The 23,535-nt window shown below is 28.0% G+C and overlaps 2 protein-coding genes across 6 annotated transcripts in view; one reads left to right on the top strand and one right to left on the bottom strand.

The window, feature by feature from the left end:
• LOC122271814 (voltage-dependent calcium channel subunit alpha-2/delta-3) overlaps positions 1-23,535 on the top strand; it is a 485,956-nt gene that overhangs the window by 256,345 nt on the left and 206,076 nt on the right. The window lies entirely within an intron of this gene.
• On the bottom strand, positions 4,474-10,875 carry LOC107442587 (uncharacterized). The gene is made up of 4 exons (XM_016056185.4): positions 10,823-10,875; positions 8,976-9,096; positions 6,502-6,623; positions 4,474-4,866 (listed from the first exon to the last, which is right to left on the bottom strand). The coding sequence occupies exons 1-4, from the start codon at positions 10,862-10,864 to the stop codon at positions 4,561-4,563; spliced, it is 591 nt and encodes a 196-aa protein (XP_015911671.3). The 5' UTR covers positions 10,865-10,875; the 3' UTR covers positions 4,474-4,560.

Genomic DNA, 23,535 nt, shown 5'->3' with positions numbered 1-23,535 from the left:
TTAATATTATTATTAATAATATTTCTTTTATCCCCTGCACTTACCCAAGATGTTAAGGGGCTCGCAAGCTCCATTGTTGTATAATCCATCTATAGTCTTAACAGCACAGCATTCGTCTTCTTTACAATCTTCCTCTGTTTGGCAGTTTTTTTTCAGGCCTTCTTCTAAACTAGAAACCTTCAAATTAAAATTTTCTTTTGGTTAAACAAATGGTTATAATTTAGTGTAATACAAAGATACAGGATCGCGACAATAAATGGTCATAAAACGGGATAAATCAAACAACATTCTGGGTTCCGAAAATAAAGCTATGGAAATAGCTCCTAATTTGAGCTAAATAAATAAGTGGAATTATGATAAAATTTAAAATTTTAATGAGTATAAAAGTTTATTGACTCGCACCAAACACAGTGCTGATTCAGTGGTAGACGGATCACCGGTTAGAGTTCCCTTGGCTAACCATGACAGCTTTTCGTGGTTTTCTTCTGCATGTAAAGCAAATGCTGGTTATTTCTATCAAGAAGTCTTCCATGTAGGCCAAATTGTGCCAATTATTTATTCCGAAGTTCTCTTTTCTTCTGGGTTGGGTTCGCAATTACAAGGCTACGGAGTTGAGAACTGATAGCTGTTAACTGAGGATTGTGTTGGCTATTCAACACCGGTTATAAAATAATATCAATAATATTAATTTTTCTTTTTCAATTCACAATTAAACTAATTGAAATGAAAATGATATAAAAACATGAGTTTTTAAAAATCCGCCTCTAATACAAAAACATGAAGATATTACAAATTAAAACGTAAACGAAAACAGGAAAATAATACAAAAAGATGCATTGAAAATATTAATATAAATAGTAAAAATTAAAAAAAAGAATATTCGAATTTTTAGGTCGATTTTATTTTAAGCAACAACTTAAGTTAACTTTTTTTTGTGTATATATATATATATATACACTGAGTGGCCAAATTATTATGACCACCCCTTCAGTGCGCTGTTGGGCCACCTTTTGCGCAAATTACTGCCTTAATTCGTCTGGGCATGGATTGTATGAGATGTTGGTAGGTGGTGGAAAGTATGCCAGACCATACTCGCTGAACTGCACTTGCCGATTTCTGCAAATTTCATGATACTGGATCCATCTGTCTAAGCGCCCGTTCAATTTCATCCCACAAATTCTCAATTGGATTGAGATCTGGGGATTATGCTGGCCAACGAAGCAAGTTAAATTCTCTATCATGCTCTTCGACCCATCTGGGGACAATACCAGTTTTATGACAAGGAGCGTTGTCCTGCTGGAAGTATCCATCCCCGCCAGAGTACACCATTGACATAAACGGATTTACTTGATCTGCGACGATACTTAAATACCCTTGGGCATTAAGGCGTTGTGGTACAGGAATTAAAGGACCCATACAATACCAAGAGAGCATTCCCCATACCATAACGTTGCCACCACCAGCTTGAAGTGTCGTGGCAATGCAGTTGGGGTCCATGTTTTCGTGCTGTTTTCTCCATATTCTCATCCTGCCATCTGCGCGATGTATTTGAAATCGTGATTCATCGGAGCACATGACCCTCTTCCAGTCATCTATTGTCCAATGTTTGTGCTCCTTTGAAAATTGGAGACATCTGCGGTTATTTAAAGTAGACAATAGAGGCTTACGAACAGGTCGCCTGCTTCCATACCCAATACGGCGCAATGTGCGTCGAACAGTCCGTTCAGAGACGTTCACAGTTGCTCCTTGATTGAGATCACTTGCAATTTGTCGCACTGTTGCTCTCCTGTTGCGCTGCACAACCGTGGCCAGCCTTCTCTCTGATCGAGCATTCAGTATCCTGTGACGACCACAAGTCTGACGTTGAGACCCGGTTTTTTGCTTGATTGTCCATTCTTTGCACACATTAACAACTGCTGCTCTAGAACACTTCACAAGTGCAACCGTTTTGCTGATACTCGTTCCGACACATCTCGCACCCACAATCTTTCCACGTTGAAACTCAGTTAAATCACTTTTCTTTCCCATATCTGAGCAAGCAACACAGTATAACTGATGACTCACTTGTCCATCATTCCTGTGTTATAGTTATCTTGCCCTCTAGCGTCAGCGCTGTGACGCAATAACTCATTTGCATAAAATTCTGAGGTGGTCATAATAATTTGGCCACTCAGTGTATATATATATATATATATATATATATATATATATATATATATATATATATATATATATATATATATATATATATATATATATATATATATATATATATATATATATATGGGTCATTCTCACGAAAACTGTCATTTTTCAGTTCATAAAATAACTAACTTTATAAGAAAACTATATCTTTATTCTTTTATAGACAATGGAAATATTCTGAAATGTTTGTTTAAATCATTTTTTCACCCAAATAGCTCGCGATACTAATTGTCTGAATTCTAACTTTTTAATTGTTTATTAATTCCTGCAAAATATTATAAATTCTTGGGGGGAAATAAACCACTCTCGAGGTATTTAAATACATGTTTTGCCTAAATTTGTTATTTTGAAACCCAAGTATTCTGATTAGTTGTTGTTTAATTAAACCAAATTTTATAAACTTAAAATAAATGATGTTTTTCTTTAAATAAAGAAAAAGTCAATACATTGCAAAAAATTACCATGTCGGTACCTTTTATCGGACAATCAATTTTTACTGGCATAAATTTGATACCAAAATAATCTGATATACCATAGTGTTTACGGTAATAATTACCGTAAAATCACTCTAACTAAATAGGTATAACTGTAAAATTTGCTCTATAATATTTTACAGTAAAAAATAGATTCTACGCATGAATCGCCCAAAGAGCCTGCACTTCATCCAGAATTTTTTACTGAGCTCGCAATCGTATTGAAGTTTGGTAAAGTTTTCTCATTGTATTTTTCTTAAGAAAAAATTATTCTAAATAATGTTAGATATTAACTACTTTAAGTCATTACGAATTAACTAAACAATATTTCATAAAATCAATTTTTCAATCTTAAATCAACGCTTGACTTAAGAGATCAGATGTGATTTTTAAATATCTATCTGAATTTTTTGAATAAGAATTTAGTTTTAAATTTATAATTAAATCCAAAATCAAACAATGAAGATTCATTCGAGTTCAATTAACTGAAAGAAAATTTGTTTTTGCTTATAGCATAGAAATTTCAAATGAAATTTTATGTATGTTCTCAATGATGAAGAGTTATTTTTTATTTATTAAGCAATAGGAGAGAGCTATTCTATCATAAAATGGTTTTAATTGTTGTGAAAGATTTCTTTAACTGATTCTGTTTTATTGCACTGAGAAAAAAATATGGAATATGGACTACTAGAATATGGTAAAATTTACCTTGTTTTTCGCTCTATACGATCATCAAATATGATAAATCTGGTAAATAACTTTAATATGATGCCTTAAAGCAAGGCATGCAAACCACTTATTCGGTAAAATTAACTTTTCAGTCTTGTATTTATTTACTAATCATACCATGCCATATACCATACCTTATTACCATATGAACTGAAAAATTATAAAATACCGTATTTTTGGTTTTATTAACCTGAATTATGAGCTTTTTTTTACCAGAAATGTCATTACCGTACCGTACGGTAATTTTACTCGAATTGTTTTTCTTATAATCGCTTCATTTTTAATAATTTGGTTTTTACAACGTAATCACTTTAGCACGGGAGGCTTCACCCTTTGCTCGTTTCACTTACCTACCCCCGTGATTGACAGCAGACTAAATTTTACATCAAATCAAAACAATTCAATTAAATAAATGCAAAATCTTTTGTTGTAAGAACACAGATTCGATTCTGACAGCCTTAATTTAAAATTCTGTTAATAAAACTGAACCTAATCTAAATCCAGCTTCATCCATTAACTTAACTAGTTTCAAAAAAATTCTTCTTTACTCTAAATTGTTTTAAATATCTTTCGTCGATGTGAGTTATTAAAAATTGTACGAAAATATCATTTTTAAAAAATTACTTCGCATTCGTTCTTTTAATTGCATGTGTTTCCTTAACACAGTTTTGCATTAAATTTATTATAAATGAAAATATAGCTTCTTGAAAAGTTTTAAAAAAAGATGCATTTATTGTTAAATAATTGTGAAACTATTACTAAATATTTTTTTCATAAAATGTTGATTAATAAAGTAATATATGATTACTTCATGATATAATAAGGGAATAATATTTTTAATTTAATAATAAGTTTTTATTTTTGAATTTTAATCAGAATCCGAAACGTATATACATATAATATATATATATATATATATATATATATATATATATTATACATAATTGTTTTCATAATTGAGTTTTGTCTTGTGTTGACAATGTATAAGTTGATTAATTAGATGAGAACATCATTGGTTTAAATAAACAGCTGTAATGTGTAGTTATAGGTATATAAATGACTTAGAAATCTGTAAAATATTTTAATAATTCTTAAATATTTATAAATACATTATCATTATATTAAAACTCTTATCAACATCTAGTTCAGGTTACTATTCAATGTCTGGTTCAGGTTCGGGTTCTTCGTCTGGGTCAGGCTCGAGCTCATCGTCGATTTTAGGTTCTTCTTCCGTAGATGTCGGCGTTTCTGTGGAAGTTATTTCAACTACTACTTCTTCCGTAGATGTCGGCGTTTCTGTGGAAGTTATTTCAACTACTACTTCTGCCTTTGTTGTCTCCTCTTCTGGCTTTTTTGTCTCTTTTTCGACAGATGGAGAAGTCATCTTACTCTCTTTTTCGACTGATGGAGAAGTCTTATCCTCTTTTTGGCATCTCATTTTGCTTAATTTTGATGGCATCTATATAAATGCAAATACAATTCATAAAATATAATTTGTGAAGAATGTCTACTTATTTAAAGTAGCAGTTTGAGACAGCAGCCTGTTGTTCTTCGAAAGGATAAATTATGATAAATAATTTACGAACACGAATGAGCGTCAGAATTTTTTATAATACTAAAACAATTTCTGAAGATCTCAACTTAACTTCAAACAAAATTTCTCAAATTTAATAATTGTCTTCTTTTTTTTTACTTTTCAGTACACCTTTCTTGCCACATTTTATAATAAACCCTAACTTAAGACATTTTTGAAAATTTTAAAAATATTTTAAATTTAAAAAAATAAACAAATGAATAAATAGCTATTGAATTGCGCAATGTATTTTAATATGACAAAATTAATATTGAAAAATTAAAATTAAGTATTTTTTAATTTTTTTTTTAAAGTTTTTCCAACAAAAAATTATTTTAATAGCTTTTTTAATAAATAAATTTATATTTTCTTTATCTGAAACTACAATTCTAGTAAATTTGACTCTAATTTTAAAAAAATTAGCTTAGCTCTAATTTATATTTAGGTAATAAAAAAAACTACTATAATTTTTCTCTTTCTAATACATTTAGGTGAAATAATTTGGATTTATATATATTAATGCTAGATAATTGCAGTCTTAGAAGCCTTTGTTAGCTTGTTTAAGCATAATAACATGCAGTCGGATGATTGAGTATTTTGGCTGATAAACGGTAATTTATTGTTTTGTTTACTCATAAGTTTTTTTTTTTTTTAATTTTTAAAATAAATATTTTCATGTTTTATTTTTTTGTAAGATATAATTTTTTCCCTTAAATTATGAGAAAATAATGACGATTGCATTAAATTTTAATTGCCACTTTGCCACTACATTTCATTTAGTTCATTTTAATTGCCACTACATCCTTTTTTAAAGCTCGTTGAGTCTAAATTACTTCTAACAATCGGTAAGAACTAAAGATCTCGATTTTTTCTTTGCAGAAAGTAGATCGGATGATTTCAGAGGTCCGAAGAATTTCGCGATGAAACATTGTTTTGGTTAAATTTTTATTCAAAATTTCAAAATTTTCTTAGTCGAATCAATCTTAATTTTTGTCCATAAAACACTGATAATTAGTTCCGACTAAGTTCGTTCTCATGCAGATTGTTACGTCAAGCGCTCAGGTATCATAATTTTGATCTAGTTGCGCTTGTATAATTTTGATCTAGTTGCGCTTTCTACGTCATTTTGTTAACATCGTTTTGTTTGTCATTTCTAAGTTAACTTTCAAAAAATTCTATGGGTGGCAACAGCATTTTTATTTTTTAAGTTGTTTATTTTTATTTCTTTTAGATTTCGTTCTTTTTAAGTGAAATGCTTTTTAACCTAACAGAATTCTTTGCCGACTGTTATCTCTATATATGAAGGAAATAATGTAAATATTTAAGTGTTGTGAAAAGAATCTTATTTAGTTGTACAAAGTACTTCCCAGATCTTTTAATTTCTCCATCACTTTTTGGTTTACAAAATTTTAATGATAATTGAAACAGAGTCAATTTTATCGTAGCATTGTTGTGTATAATACGAAAAAGTAATATTTAACAAATAAACAGCTTTTTAAGCAAAATTTAAATCAAACTTACATCTGTAACTCCTGGTCTTAATCCTTTAGGTTTGCAAGTCATACCGTCTCCACACGGGCAATAGTGCATGAACTTTCCACCATAATAATCTTGTTTAGCTTCCCATTCACTGCATCTGGCACCTTCAATTATATAATTTTAAGAAACTAAATAGTAATTGACAAGAAAGACGAGGCAAATGAAAGATAAGGGGAAAAATTAACAGTGATGTTAACACACTTAATGGAGTTACGGTACGTGTATTGAAATTGCGCCATGCGTAAAATAAAATAAACCCACTCAAATGTAATCGTAATTCAGCAGTACAAATTCGTTACCCCCAATAGAAGTGACCCTATTCAGATCTCTACAGAACCAGTTCTGCTAATTAGATTTTGATATTTTAATGAAACTTGGTATATACGTTATATGGACAAAGGAAAGATGACTTCTGCAAAAAAATAGTTCAAAATTCGATCATTCGATGAACATTTCGAAAATTCCTTATGCAAATTAGTGAAACCTATAAAAGGTCTTGCAGTTAGAGCCAGAAAAATATTCCCTGTGTGCGTTTATCATCATTGAAAGACATTTTATCTGTACGTCTTTCAAAGATATTACAAAAGGGTCTCTTGTTTAAGAAATGTTTGAAAGAGTTGATTAAGGAACATAACGAAACTTGAGACTTGGGTGTACTGACCAGATGGGTATGAAACTATTAAAAAAACTCGCTGGTGCAGTGATTGAAAGAGTCACCAGTTCCAACTATTCTCCAGAAAGTGCTCGATCTGTGTTATGTGAATTGGCGATTCCACTGTCAACCTTCCGAAAATTTTGCGTTTCATTTTTTTAAAAAAATGGTATCCGTTTTCGATACACGTGGTGCAAGTATTCTAATCTGAAGACCATCCAACACACTCTGAATTTCCTCCCCAATTTTTGACAAGAATTAATGACGCGTGGCTTTAGAAAATTCTATGGTCAAATGAGAGACACTTTTCTTAAGAGGGAGCTGTGAATAGCATCACTACACACGACAGAACAGTCACGTGACACTTACAATCCTACGGTAGATACAGTATTTATATTCACATTTCAATACTGTTTTAAAACTATCTGTATACTTAGGAAATGAACTACCGTGTTGATCTATCAGTGATTGTTACAATAAAAGGACAATTTCTTTAATATATTTTTTTCTTTAATTTCTGAATTAAAATTGCTAAGTTACTGTGCACTAAATTTGCGATTGAAGCATTGCATTGCGCTATGCATCAAAGGAAGAGTGATTCTGTAAAAAGCTAAATGCTCTACTAAACGTAATGTTATTTCAATAACTACAATGTTTTCCAATGCTTGTAACTGCATATTTTCTGAACTACGCTTAAATAAATCGATACATTATGTTTTATATGTTTAATGTACCATAAACGAAGAGTTGCATGAGTAATTAAATGAAAATATTAGCTAAATTATTTATACTCTTAGTTTTTACGAGAAAAGAAGTTTTCCTAATAATATAATATTCTGCATTGTTCATAACTTTTTTTTTCTTGAGGAAAATAATTCTTTGAATCCAACAACTACTAATAATAATGACTTAGGAAATATTTCAAAAAAATACTAATTCATGAGAAATTTCTTTTTGTTTTTATTAATCGGCATTTATTTGATATAAATTAACGAGTTTAGTATACGAATTCGAAACCGAGATACTTGTGTGGTTATCACGTGATACTCTATGGTGGCGACATCTATAATCAAAATTGCCGCATGTGGGGTGCTTCACCCCCTAATGATATGCACTAATTACTGCTGCGTTCTGACTACGTGACTGCTTGGTGTGGATTTACTGCTGATTTTAATCTCTGACCGTTTATCTTTGAAACTTTCACTTCTCAAGGCCCTAAAACTTGAGCATGCAGAAATACTTTGTAGTGAGACTTTCTAAAGTCAGTTACCAATTCAGTTTTAAAAAATGTGTTCACAAGATTTAAGATAAAAATAATTTACATTAATATATTATAATGGGCGTGTTTTTATTATGCCTCCAAACTAAATTATTCTAAATTAATTTGTAAATTTCGCAGCGCGTTGAACGATATTATCGTCCAAGTTTTTTAGAAGTTTAACATGGTGGTTGTTCACAGGTTTTGTGGTCTTTGACTTTACTGTTCATTGACTTTATGGTGAGTGTTCACATAACTTATACAAACAGAAATGTTAGAAATTAATTTGGAAATTTTGGAGTAAGTTGCACCATAATATAGTCCTAAGTTTGTAACTTCAATGGTTGTGCTAAGTTGATCAATATTATCGCACTTTTTAAAAACAAACTATGAAATCAGGTAATAATGCTATCGGTTTTTTCTGTTATTTTAAAATAGAAAAGATGTATTTAAAATGAGAGTACGTTTTTCAAAAAACAGCCAAATGAAGAAATAAGGAAAGAGAAACAAATTATTTCACGATTTGTATAAGCAAATAAAATGTACCTAATCTGTTTAACTTTAGGCAAATTCCTTTTTTTTTCATACTCGACACAGTCAACGCTACACAACATCTGTCGTCATCACAATCATCTGCCGTGGTGCACAATTTTCCGTACGTCACACTCTAAATTAAATAGCCAACAATCAATATAAAATACAAAAAAAGTTTTAGTAAAATATCATTGCAATCAAGTAAATGAATTACGAAGTTACAAAAACACCGACTTAACAATAAGTACCAAATAGATACATTGTTTTGAAAAAAAATTAAAAAAGCTTGAGAAACAAAAGAAAATATAAATAAATTATACTTTTATAAGTAGATGTTAATACCTTAAACTATTTTTTTTAAAAGAGGCAGTAGAGATTTGATAGTGAGACTTGATACAAAAACTTATCTTTCTAATCTTTTCAATATTTTTTGTCTCATCTTCTAATATTTATAACTACTAATTTTAGCAAATAAATTTTACGAGCCAATTGGAGATCACCAAATAATTTGATACACATTACTATCTAATATTAGTACTGGGCAGTCAGAAGTTGATAATAAGTTTGATTTCTCTAATGTTATATAATGTTTGCATACTGTGTAAAAACCTTCTGTTCTTAATTTTAATTGCTTTTTATTGGACAATATAATTAAATGATGACACTAGGTTTAAAAGTAATTGTAAAAAAATACCTGGTCATCAAAAGTGGACCTGTAAAAATTGTCCTTTCAATAAAGGCAAATCACAAATACCGAAATTAGACCTGTTTTTAGTCCGCTTAAAATCATATTGAAAAAAATTGAAAAAAAATTACCAGCAATATTTCTAAAATATTTTCTATTTTGAATGAAACGAAAATCTAATACGATTAATTTATTAAAGTTAAAATAAATAGAAGGAATATTCTTAAGTTTTAATTTTGATGAAATAAATAAGAAGGTTTATATTAAAAATTATCATCAACATGTTAAGAATTATGCTACTCTTAGTATATTGGCGACTTTTTGATAAGTATTAATTCAAACTAGAATATATTAATATATTTTATTCATTTCATTCAGCGACTATGGTTCTCGGCCTTTTAATATACATAAAATGTCGAATTAGCGGCGAAAACTATAAATTTGAAATTTGGACTGAAATACGTAATTTTTTACCAGCATTCAGTATAAAAAATTTTACAGTAATAAGTGTTTCGACATATGGCTTAAATAAATACCTTTTTTACTATAGATATAAAATGTTAACGAAAAGAATGTAATTTTTTTCTACTTTAAAAAGTTAAAAAATATATCTTTTTAAAGGATATATTTGAAATTTACAGTTTCAGCACTTTTGCTCTTGCTAAATTTCACGACAGTCAAATTAAAATATTATAAAGCTATTTACATTTTATGTACAAAAATGATATTTTAAGACATTTAATACTAAGCCTATTTCAAGCTACATAATTATTATACATCATTAGTTTCTAGTGAAATTAACTTCAACAATTTTTGGGCTCAGATTAGCCTTAAAAAATTAAATCTCAAATAAAGTGTCACCAAAAATCTGTATTTTAAATATTTCGATAATAATCAAGACAACGGTGATAGGCTAAATAGAGAAAATTTTGAAAAATTTATCTTGAAAATTTTATCTTTAACTCAAACTTCAGTTACTAGTTTATCGGAATTGCGATAGATTAAGAAAATTATGTTGTTGAAGGAAATTAAAAACATGCATGCAGCGTGTCTTCTTAGCGAAAAGAATAAAAATATCAGTGACCTTTTAAAAATAATTATACAAATATTATTACAAAAATAAGCTAATTTACATTTCAAAATTTCAATTATGACTAAAATAAGTAAAATTTACCAAAGAAACCAAAACGAGGGCTAAAGCTAACAACAACTTCATCTTTAATCTTTTAACTTCACAAAATAGGATATTGTGCTTTGTTTGAAGCTTTTATAAATTATTTTGATAAGAATGTTTTGATATCCTGCCCCATGCATGTGATAAAAGAAAACCTTGATTCTGATATATTTATCAAATATTATTCTAAATTTTGCGTTTTTTTAACAAACTTCGCATTTAGCCAATATAAAATAAGTGTTATAAACAATTTCCCATGCATGTGATAAAAAAAACCTTGATTCTGATATATTTATCAAATATTATTCTACATTTTGCGTTCTTTTTTTTAACAAACTTCGCATTTAGCCAATATAAAATAAGTGTTATATACAATTTCCCATGCATGTGATAAGAAAAAACCTTGATTCTGATATATTTATCAAATATTATTCTATATTATGCTTTCTTTTTTAACAAACTTCGCATTTAGTCAATATAAAATAAGTGTTATATACAATTTCCCATGCATGTGATAAAAAAAAAATAATTTGATTCTGATATATTTATCAAATATTATTCTAAATTTTGCGTTTTTTTTTTTAACAAACTTCGCATTTAGCTGATATAAAATAAGTGTTACATATAATTTTCAATAATGAAGAAATGTAATTTTAAATTAGATAAATTAAATCCCAAAAAGGAAAACTAAAATGAAATTATAACTCGAACTATGTTTCTTAAAACTATATTTCTGCTATTATACAGCTAATAAGTCTGTTAATCATTAAATGCGTTATTTTCAGTGTTTTTAAATGTTCTTAATATTAAATGGTGAGTGCTAACAAAAGTAAATTCGCGTGATTTTAAAATCATGCTGCTCCCAATTTTCGATAAACATTCCTTCATGGATCCAGAGAATAATTAATTTAAGGGATCAATAATTACAAACGACTCATTTTAATTATGAAATGTAATTCATCAAATTGTGTAATACAAATATCCCAATCTCTCCTTCTCTTTATAAAACTTTAAAATATTATGTTTTGTTGCTAAAAAAAAAAAAGATTGTGAAGTCAATATTAGCTTTAAAAAAACTTATTTTTTCATCAGATATCTAAAAAAAATATTTACAAATGCTTAATATCAGCCTCGTAAGCATTTAATGTCAATTTATCACCTGCTAAAAGCTTATATCAAATTGTTTTAACAATACAATCCATTAAAAGAATTTTATGATATAAGATTTCTTACATACCGGGTAATGTGGCAATATATATTCAGAATGGAAATTTTTCCTTTCCTCATAAAATAAGATTGCCGAGACAGGAGTAATCGTTGATTCTGATTTGAATTTTAAGCACAAGTATCAGTCAGCGCACAGTTTTCAATAATATTTAGATTTATCAATTATGATTTAACTAAATATTTTATTCAAATTTTACGTATTTAAATAAGTAAAATTTTTAATGTTGCATGTAAGTTATTATATTTTCAACAAAGTATATTTGAACAAATGTTATCAATAAGAAAATTAGAAGAAGAACAAAATAAATTATACTTTTTTTAATAGTTTATCAGTTTCTTAACGGAAATCAATTATAAATAAACACTTTGAAAGGAAAAGAAAAATTTTTAATGTTGCATGCAAGTTATTATATTTTCAACAAAGTATATTTGAACGAATGTTATCAATAAGAAAATTATAAGAAGAACAAAATAAATTATTCTTTTTATAATAATTTATCAGTTTCTCAACGGAAATCTATATATATATTTCTCTTACACGGCACCAAAAAAAAGCCTCATTACAACTCCCCGAATGGCAACGTTAGAAAAGCGACCAATGATTGCTGCTAAAAATGTCACATGGCAAATGTCACATGAGGTGGCTCAACATTAGCGCTTTTAAAAACCGAAACAATAATCAGAGTGAGCATTATCAGGTTGTTCAATTCAGATTCATGCCCTAAAAACAAGATAATATTTAATTTAAACTGGTTCAACATATAGCGCTTTTAAAAACGGAAACAATAACCAGAGTGAGCATTATCAGGTTGTTCAATTCAGATTCATGCCCTAAAAACATGATAATATTTAATTTAAACTGGCTCAACACATAGCGCTTTTAAAAACGGAAACAATAACCAGAGTGAGCATTATCAGGTTGTTCAATTCAGATTCATGCCCTAAAAACATGATAATATTTAATTTAAACTCAATTAGGAATTAATTAGGCTGGCCTTCTCCATGACTATGAATAAGTCACAAGGTCAGACTTTTGAGAAAATCAGTTTAGTATTGACTAAACAAGTTTTTAGTCATGGACAACTTTATGTTGGTCTGTCAAGAGTTAAGTCATTTGACAGCCTTTCAGTAATTGCTCCAAGATGCCAAATCTATAATTGTGTTTTCAAAGAAATTCTAAATGCTTAGTGTTAATTTCTTAGAGCTTTGCAGAAAAAAATGTTTTTTGGAAAAAATTTAATTGAAACTTCTATTGGCAATAGGCAAGGGGAACTGCCAAAATCAAAACGCTTCGATTAGAAATGCAGCATGGCGACCTCGACGTGGTATTTCTCGGTTAATGCTAACAGCCATGCATTTTAATTTATTGTATGTAAAACATCCTTGCATGTAAAACATCTAAAATGTCATGTACTTTATCACAAATGTTAATTAATATAGAAATTGATTTCAATAATGCTGATCACCAAAAAATATTTCATTTGGCGATAAAACAAACTTTTGTGTTCTTGAAAATGAAAGACTTTTTGAGGGTTATTATCTCACAAGGAAAAGTTAGGGTTTAAAGTTTATGTTTTTAAATAATAAAATTTTTTCTAAAACTTTCAGAATTTCTTGCATTAACTAATTTATTATACACATTTAGTTGAATTTAGGTGAGTAACTGCAATATTTGATAATTTATTTTGCTAATATGTTTCTCATTTAGCTAATGTTTTGATTTTTTCACCATGAACAATCTAAATAGCTAATATACTTTTTTTAAAAGCCAATAGGAACATTGATAGAATTCTTCTAAATAAGTACAATACTATGTCTTTGATGATAAAATACTATGTCTTTGTGCTAGAACATTGTGTTCATTGGCGAGCGAGCGCAGCGTGCCATGGTTCACGGCGTGAACCACATAGGATTGCGTAGCAATTCTCGGGGTTGGCGAGCGTTAGCAAGCAGGGGGCGGAGCCTCCTAGTGTATTATAATTAAATAAGGGAAAGAATTTATTAAATTACTCCAAAGTAAATTTTCAAATTAGAGTAAGAAATATTTATATACTGACTTTATTGTTTCAAGGTTTTATCAAGTTCTGTGTTTAATTTCGAAATTCATCTTCTAATGTGAAAATAATTAAAATATATAAGATTAGAAACCTATAGTTTCTTATAAGTAAGGGTAAATAAACTTTCAATTTCAGCAAAACATTCTGATTATAGATATAATATACCTAATCTTTCAAAAATTGTCATAATTAATTATATTTGATTCAAAAACACAATTCTTAATTAAAAATAATAGAAAACAATTCTTCTCGTGTATCATTTGCAAGACCTGCTCAATTTCTTTTCTAAACATACTTCAAAATATAAAAAATTCTGCATGCATATTTTCTGCAAAATTATTGTATTTTTTCTTAATTAACACAGCGTACAGGTTGCTTTTTAAAAAATAATTATCTTCCGAAAAGAAAGTTTTATTTCATTCAAAACTTGTTTCTTCATGTTTTATTTCATTCAAAAACATAATTCTTAATTATGATTTATAGTAAACTTTTCTTATCATACACCATTTGCACGATCATACACCATTTGCATACACCATTTGCAAACTCTTTGCTACTTTTTTTTTATTTTGAAATAAACTCGGAACTCACAGAAAAAAAGTCTGCTTCCAAATTTTATGCAGATGCAAAATTATCTATTTAGTAAACTTGATTATCCGAAAGTTGTCCTTATATATTTCATTTCATTCAAAACGAAATTACGCAAAAACTATTAAAATTTACAAGAAAAAAGAACTTTTTTTAAAATTCGACTCCTCAAGAACTATTCGATCGATTTCGCTCAAAAATCGCTAATTTGTATATTCCTGCGTAAAATTACATTCCTTGAAATTTTGTAGAAAAATGCAGACGTTACAATTCAAAGATTTTCAAATAAACATTTTCAAACCATTATTAAATAAAATAATAAAGAAATAATAAATATTTACTGAAGTTATTTTTTTACATGGAATTTTCTTTGGATAAAGGAATTTTATAATTGCGTGCAAAAACTTTTCAATGCGCTTTAAAAATTTCAGAGGTAGCGAAATACACTCTCTCCTGGTCAAACTATTCGAACCCTATTTCCCAGATTGCGACTACCCTCTATCCTTTGGGAGTCAGAACTTTAAATCCATAGAATAAAAAGGTATGTTTATTTAAATAAAGTAAGTTTTTGTGTTCGATTTCGTAATTTTAATTATGATCTGCACTTTTTAATTGGCAGCTTTGCGCTCAATCCCTCGACTCATTAGTATTGAGTCCTATAACGTGAAGATCCGGTTATAAAATCAAAAGCTACTTAGGGTGGTTAGTTTATTTTTTGGCGCACTATACGCTATACACCAATTTTAGTATAGTTTTTATTCAAATTCTTCACTATTCTTCTCATTTGAAAACATAGATTAAGTCTGCATCCATATTTTCTTAAAAGTACAGTAAAATTTATTTTAAAAGTTCATACACTTAAGAAATTATCAATTTTAGCATACGAAATACGAATTAATATATTTCAATGTATTATCCCAAATTAAATATTAGAAAACGATTCAAAACAAATGCCAAATTAAAAATCATTTCCTGTTCATAAAATATGTTACTTTCGCTTTCAAGCGTCACATAACATAGTTTCTGTTAATGTAAAATAAGCCGTAATCCAATAAATTGTGACTTGCCTTATACCCGGTGCGTAGCGTTTTTAAGAAGTGTTTAAAGGTGCTTAATTTCTAGTTTCGTTACTTAGAAGCCTTTAAAGGTACTTTTTTCATTGGGTGCGTCAGAAACTGGCTATTTTACCATGATCATGCAAAGTCTTTGAAAATTATTTTGCATTTTATTAATGCATATAGTGGCTTAAAAATATTTTTTGAGTGCTTAAAAAGTACTTAAAAGGTGCTTATTTTTGTTAAAAAATTTGGTTACGCACCCTGTTATAAAAAAAATATTTTGATATATTTAAATTCTATATTTCAGTAAAACGTCATGCTACAAATTAAGAGATTTAACACATGCGTATGCCAATTTGAACACTTCCAAAGTGGTCTACTAATTTTTTTTTTATTAAACTTCCGTTTTTTAAATAACGTGAACTTTATAAGGATGCTTTTTTAAGACAACACTATTCAACAATGAGGCATTTAGGTAGAATTAAGTTTGACACATTTTAAAAGTTTGCACAGAAGAAAATTTTCATAAACTTAAACATATAACACCTTATATTCTCAATTTTTAAAAATAAGTTCTATAATTATTTATAAACTATTACTAAAACGAATTTAAGCAAATTAGATTTTTTAGGAAGCAAATAATTCTATAATCTTAAATTATAAGCTACACTGAATTCTAGAGATAAACTTCACAGTTTTTTTTTTTTTTTTAACAAAAAGGAGAATACAATTTTTTTCTATACTTTAACTTGAGATAAGAGAGCATACTTGTCTCAATTTGCAAGCAAATTTAAGAGAAAATATATTTACAGCTCGCTTATCACATTAATATTTGCGTCAATTCGAGTGGAAATTACACCAAGGTATTGTTCAGTAGCAAGATTACAATATTTGCAATATTTCTATTATCTACAGCTTTATCGTAGTCGTTCTTAGAATAATATTTTGCTTGAAAATTTCATATCTTGGTTTATCTTTATTATAATTTATTTTTATGTTGATATTAATTATAACATTAATTATCTACTAAATTAAATTCAGCCTCATTGTAAGTTCGTATGCAAGTCATGTCGTTAACACTTACCATTTTTTGTTTATTTTTAATGATTTTTTTTTGTAGTTTAGTAAACTAATTAATGAAGAAATAAGCCTTAATAGTTATGGATTTTTAAACACATCGCGCTATTTTTGCATTACTACTGTTGCAGTTTTACTTTACTATCAATGATTTTTTTGCATTTCAATAAACTGATTAATAAAAATAAGTCTTATTATTTATGAATTCTTTTACGATTCTCACTTGCCAATTCTGTATCTTTTTTAATGAATTATTTCGCTTTTAATATGTTAGTTAATATAGAATTTAGCCTTAATGTTTGTTAAGTTCTAATACAAATCACGCCATTTTCCTCTTTCCATTATTTTACCAATAACTGCATTTGCTATTAAGTCTATATCTGCATAATTTATGCATAAAAAGTTATAAATCTTAAGTAAGTCACCTACTTTGTATCTCAATAAAAAAATAAAAACAAATCAATTAGCAAAGAAAACATATTAAAGTCGTCAACAAGATAAAAAACAAATAGGATGAGCTTTGTTTTTGCCGTGATTAAAATTTCATTACTCAAACCACCTTTTATGAAGGGAACTTTTTTAATAAATTATTTTATTTGCTTTTAATAAGTTAATTAATGTAGAATTTAGCCTTAATGTTTGCAAGTTCTAGTACAATTCTAGTACATTTTCTCTTTCGATTATTGCGCTAATAACTGCCATTTGCTACTAAATCTATATCTGCTTAATTTATGCATAAAAAGTTATAAATCTTAAGTAAGTCACCTACTTTGTATCTCAATAAAAAAAAAAAAACAAATCAATTAGCAAAGAAAACATCTTAAAGTCGTCAACAAGATAAAAAACAAATAGGATGAACTTTGTTTTTGCCGTGATTAAAATTTCATTACTCAAACCACCTCTTATGAAAAGGAGAAAACACAAGTTTGTGGCACTTTTAATCTTCAACTATTAGATTAGCTTCTGAGTTTTCTGTGAGTCGTGTAAGGAATATTAAAGGAACAGTAGGGTGTTTAGAGTGAGAAATATTTTTCCCAACAGACAAAAGGATTTTGAAATTCTCTCTACGTCAACAAAGTAAAGAGGCAATTAATTCATAACTGCTGCCACCAGCCACCAAGAAAAGAACCTAATTATCATGAGAAGTGAAATGCGATAAATGAATAATTCGAACTGATCTTTCTTTTTCCCTCGACTCTCTCTCTCTCTCTTTCCCGACTCTCGAAGAAAAGAAGGAAAATTAGGATTTCGCCAGATTCAATCTAGGTGCTCAGCCGACCAAAAAATGTCTGTGGTGTCGTCTTTTAATTAGTTCACTTTACAACAAAAGACCGCTGACTAATTATTTTTTGAACAGAATACTCATCATTTTTGTGTTTTAAAACTTATGTTTACATTGTGTTTGGATTAAGTAATAGTCTGGCTATAATGTTTTAGTGGTGTTGCGCACAATGGTGGTACTTTGATGAAAGAAAACAGCAATTTATGCATATTCTTAAGACTCGCTACTGCTCGATTTTATTAAACAGAAAGCAGTAATAATAATATGCATTTATAAATACTTAGTGAGTAAAGAGGAGCTTGTATAGGTGTATTTGATATTAAGTAGGGGAGAGTGGGGTCAATTGTAACATTTTTTACTTAACTATTTTTAACTAACAAAAAATCCAATATATTATTAGTATTAATTGACAGACGAGTAAAGTAGACTATCCTCTACTAGAAATAAAAATACCTTATTTTAAATGTTATTATATTAGTTATTAACAATTTTTGACAGTCGTGCACTTGTTACAATTGTCCCCACTTACGGGGTCAATTGTAACAGTTCATAAATTCAACTAAAACATAGTTAATTATACATGTTATCATAGTTGTGACATATTTTTTATTGATTAAAATAGTAGTGATATTTTAGGAGTAAAAATAATAATGAGCAGAGACCTAAAGTGTTAAACTTTTGACTTTAAGGAGTTAAAAATTTTAATTTATGCTGTGAAAGGTGACAAATAAAATAATGCCCATAATATAAATGATATAGGAAACTATTGGTGGTTCTTAAAGAGTTAAGTAATGGTTTGTAAACATAAGATTATTTATTTTCAGCTGTTACAATCGTCCCTTTACTTAATGTTACAATCGTCCCCTAGACGCCATTTCAGCTTCATTTGTTAAAAACAATGCTAGTTAATTAACAAAACTAATCTTTTTTTTTTAAATGTTAATTAAGGTGTCCACTTACATATTCGGTTAATAATTTTTATTTGTTTAAACAAAATTACTTTGTTACTATATAATATTCTAATACCAAAAAAAGTACTTACGTATTGTGAAAATATCTTTTGTGATGTAACTCTTTCAAAAGTACATAAAAATGGTTGCCAGCAGGGGTGTACATGTAGATTTATTAAATACACCTTGTGCGCCACCTAGGAACCAAATCTAGAACCCGACACTCGAAATTTTTGCTCTGTTACAATCGTACCCTGTTACAATTGACCCCGCTCTCCCCTACTTAAAAGTATATTTCAACTTTATGCGAATACATAAAATTAATAAGTTCATTCAGCATTAATTAATTTTCAAAATATTAAAATTAGTAACTCTAAAAAAACGTTTTAAATGAAATTAATTGAATAATATTATAAATTTATTCTCTAATTGACAATAGCATTGAAAAAGTATTCTAGAAAAAAGATTTTAATATTAATTCTACTCAAATATGTTGAAATTAGCAACAAAGCTTTGTGGCATTAATTACTTCGGATCTAGTTCAGTAACTCAGTATCTTTATTTGCAAATCAGTTATTTTTTCGAATTGATTTTAGGTTTTGATGCAAGTTTATATGCAGCGTCGTTATCCCTTCTTCACAGCTATTCATAATGAGTTTTGCTCTTTCAGTGTACAGTGTATAACCAAAATTTTTGTAATGTATTAAATAAGTCAAATCATATTTTAGTAAATTTTTTATTTAAATTTAAAAATTGCGAAGCTAACTATTCTTATTATTTTCAAATGCTTATTTTCATTTCAGTTTTAACTTGAAAAAATGTTTTCCAATGTTACGACATAAATTACATACTATTTGCACATTAAAAGGAGGAAACAATATGTAAAATAAAATACAAGCTAAACTTAAAACTTAATTTCGCTTTCTTAGTCTTATTTATTCTTCTCATTTCAATTATTTTGAAAAAGAAAGTTAAGTAATAATTAATTTTTAATTTAATTTTCAAAATATTTTCTTCAGGTCTGCTGTATATAATATTATTTTGGCTTGCTAATTAAATTTTTTTGAAATGAACAAGTAAGAAACATTTTGTTTGGTATTGCATTTAGTTTTTATTCATTCCTAATTATTTGAATGAATTCGTGACAGTTGCATATTTTTTATTTCCGTGGTTTATTATACCTTTATAGTTAATTTAGTTTAAAATAATCTTATGAACACTTGTAAAATAGTTTAATATTCTGAACAAAAAGTATTGTGAAGTACGAAAAAAATTATTATTAAATTTGCACTTTAAGCAAAAGAAAGTCAATTAATTCAAATTTCATTAAATCAAAGGAAGTTTTGCTTTATTTTTTCATCTCATCTAAAGATTGTTAAAACAAACACATATTTATCAGGTTATTAAAGTTGATTATCAGTTTTATCAGAATGCTTCTAACGAAATAAATGCGTATTTACCCGCATCCAGAAAACAATGTGTTTTTAACGCTTTTCAATTTAAGAGTCCTAACTCTAGTCTTAAAAGTGCAAAAAATTTAAACTACCAGTAAAGTTTAAATCGTAAGCACCAGTGAAAGTTTGTAAGGAAAAACATTATTTAAAAAAAAAATTAAATATAATTGTTAAAAATTTACTTTTATTTTTCTATGTATGTAGCTTTGAATTTATCAGTTTTACTTGTATTTATCTCACTTTTGTAAGAAAAGAATACAAATAATTATGACAAATTGATTGAAATAATAAATATTGCTTCCTTAATAGTTCAGAGTGTACCTTTTGTTAATTTTCGTATGAAATAAGAGAAAACGTAAGTTACAAGTTCTCGAAAATTCAGAATTTATATCGCAAGATCTAGAACAGTGGTTTCCAACTGGCGGCCCGGGGGCCACATCCGCCCCGCGAAGCCTTTTTTGTGGCCCGCGAACTAAAACATATCAGTTGTCATTTTTTTGCGGACAAATTTCGTAAAAAATCTATATGGGTTTAAAATACTTTTCTCGTTAATAAAAACCTAATTTCTTCGTTTCTGTGAAATTTACCTTACCAACTGTACAAAAAAAAAATTATTTCTCAGGTTTTGCATCCAAGAAAATATTTATTCAAATACAAAAATAATAGTGTATGTAGCTCTTTTTTATTTCATTTTTTTTTCTATTTTGTGAATATAATTTAGCATGTGTGTATCAGAAATTTTCTCAAAGAAATTCTCCGATTTAACTTTTTGAAACCACTCATTTTTAACGAAAATATTTACACACACATTTGTAAATTTAAAATGTAAAAGCAGCAGACAAACCTCAATTTTGTCATTGAACATTATGTGCGCTACTATGTAAGTTTTAATACCAACGTTTTTAAAGTTTTATATCTTAACAATTAGATATATGTTGCACATTAATTGTTTAATACAAGGGTACACATTAAAGTTATTGTAGCCCGAATTTTTTAATATGCAATTAAATATTTTTAAAAATCTACTTCTAATTTTAATTTGTAATTCAATACTTTTGTTTTGTACAACATGCTAAAAATCTGACAGTGATATTTAATGTTCCTTCAAGCATAAAATAGACCAACATAAAATTTTGATATAGTTGCGGCCCGCCATTTGATTTGTGTTTTTAATTGTGGCCCACGCCCTCATGTAAGTTGGAAACCCCTGATCTAGAAGATGCAGAATGTGTAAAATCTATGCCAGATTATTATACCGTAGATATTGGGGTTGCGTAAATTTATAATTTAGTAATCTTTGACTTTTTCTTTATCTTTTGTAAGTCATTAGACCCGGATTTAGAAGGCACGCCAGAAGATCTTTAGTAGCTCAGAATCGAAGAATAACTTTAAAATTGGTGAGAAGACAACAGATTGTTTTATAGTCTTTGATCCATATCATTGATCACCTGATTTTTTCTCACTGTGATACCAAAGTAAAGAAAAAATAAGCTTCAGAGTTTTTGAAAAATATAACAGGACTTTTTACTATATTTATTTAAGATAAGGAATCGTTTTCTTGCAAGATATTTTGATCGAGAGTTGAAAAGTTCATATCAATTTTTTTAGCTTCAGCTAAACTGTTTTCGGGTACTTTGAATCGTAGTTGAATATATATATCGGTTTTTTTTCTTACTAATATCAAAATTAATCATATTATTAATTCTTCTTGATTGATTAAATCGATAAAATCTTTCAAAAACTTTTTTTACGTTGTGTGCTAGATGACCGAATAAAATATCTTTGAATGGTCCCTAATGTTTTAAACTCCAGCCATTCTATTTTGTAAAATAAATGATAAACAATCATTAAATATCATTAACCGCATCGAAAATTGTCATTAAAACTGCTTAAAATTCATCATTCTTTTATTGCATTTCATTTCATTATAACACCGATTATTTATGAATTAGAAAGTCACGCAATCCACTTTCTTTATTATGATTGTTATTCTTTTATTAAAAACCACTCTTCCAGGACTTAAATTTTAATATCTATTTCTTTTAGCCTTTACATAACCTTTTTCTTACTTTGAAACAAATAAAGCAATGGGAAAAAAACTTTTTTTGTACTTACTTATTTCCTTATTTCCTTACTTACTTATTTTGTAGTACCTCTTAACTACAAAATAAAACAAACTTTTTTTTTCAAATTGATGAAAATGGAGAATTGTTTTTAAAATAATGTTTATAATTTCATTTTAAAATAATTTTCAAGAAAACATGAATATTTTGTCGCTTAAAACTATTTTAAAGCAATCACGGATTTCGTTTTTTTTTTCAAACAAAAAATAATAATAATAATAGATAATAGATTTTAATAAATAAATAAATAATAAAGAAAGAAAGATAATGATTTAATTTCGCATAGTTTAATTAGTGAAGTAAGTTTTACTGATAGTGTGCTAATTCTAAGTTTTAAAAATGATACGTAGCTTGACAACGTTTGTTAACAACGTGTTATTTCAAACAAAATTTTGTTGCTTTTGTTTTAATCTAGTGAATAATAGACAATTCTGATATAATAGACGTGTAGACAGTTTATGGCAAGAGTTTTGTAGTTTGTGAAAGCGCTGCGTTCAGTGCATTGTTATATCATTTTAAAATTTGCATAGAACCGAATTCTGCCAATTCGAGAAGAAAAAAAACCTGCAAACCTTATAGCTTAATAAACCGTTCTAAGATAGATATTAATTGATCGTGATACACATTTATTCTAGCAATTATTAATTGTTGATATGCAGGACATTATTCACTTAAAAGAAACTACAGTAAACTTAAGTAATAATTTTTAATCAAATATATAAAATTGGGGATATATAAAACAGGGGATGTATCACCTGATTAAAAACTTCATTCTTTTCACAAATATATAAATAGGAAATAACAGTCGAGATGTTTCAAGTGTTCAAAAATAGGCACCCATTTTACAAGACTTGCCAGAAATGAAACAGAAAAAATAAAAGTGATTTTAGATATAAA

Source organism: Parasteatoda tepidariorum, chromosome 7 (assembly GCF_982258835.1).
Source record: "Parasteatoda tepidariorum strain Cologne lab strain chromosome 7, Ptep-v5.0, whole genome shotgun sequence".
NCBI classification, from domain to species: domain Eukaryota; kingdom Metazoa; phylum Arthropoda; class Arachnida; order Araneae; family Theridiidae; genus Parasteatoda; species Parasteatoda tepidariorum.
The sequence above is the reverse complement of the archived record's forward strand: the minus strand, read 5'-3'. Positions and strand labels throughout refer to the sequence as shown.

Coding starts and splice junctions, on each gene's coding strand:
- LOC107442587 (XM_016056185.4), bottom strand. CDS start 10,864: ATGAAGTTGTTGTTAGCTTTAGCCCTCGTTTTGGTTTCTTTG. Junction 9,097..10,822: donor CCCTCGTTTTGGTTTCTTTG/GTAAATTTTACT, acceptor TATTTAATTTAG/AGTGTGACGTACGGAAAATT. Junction 6,624..8,975: donor CCTAAAGTTAAACAGATTAG/GTACATTTTATT, acceptor ATATAATTGAAG/GTGCCAGATGCAGTGAATGG.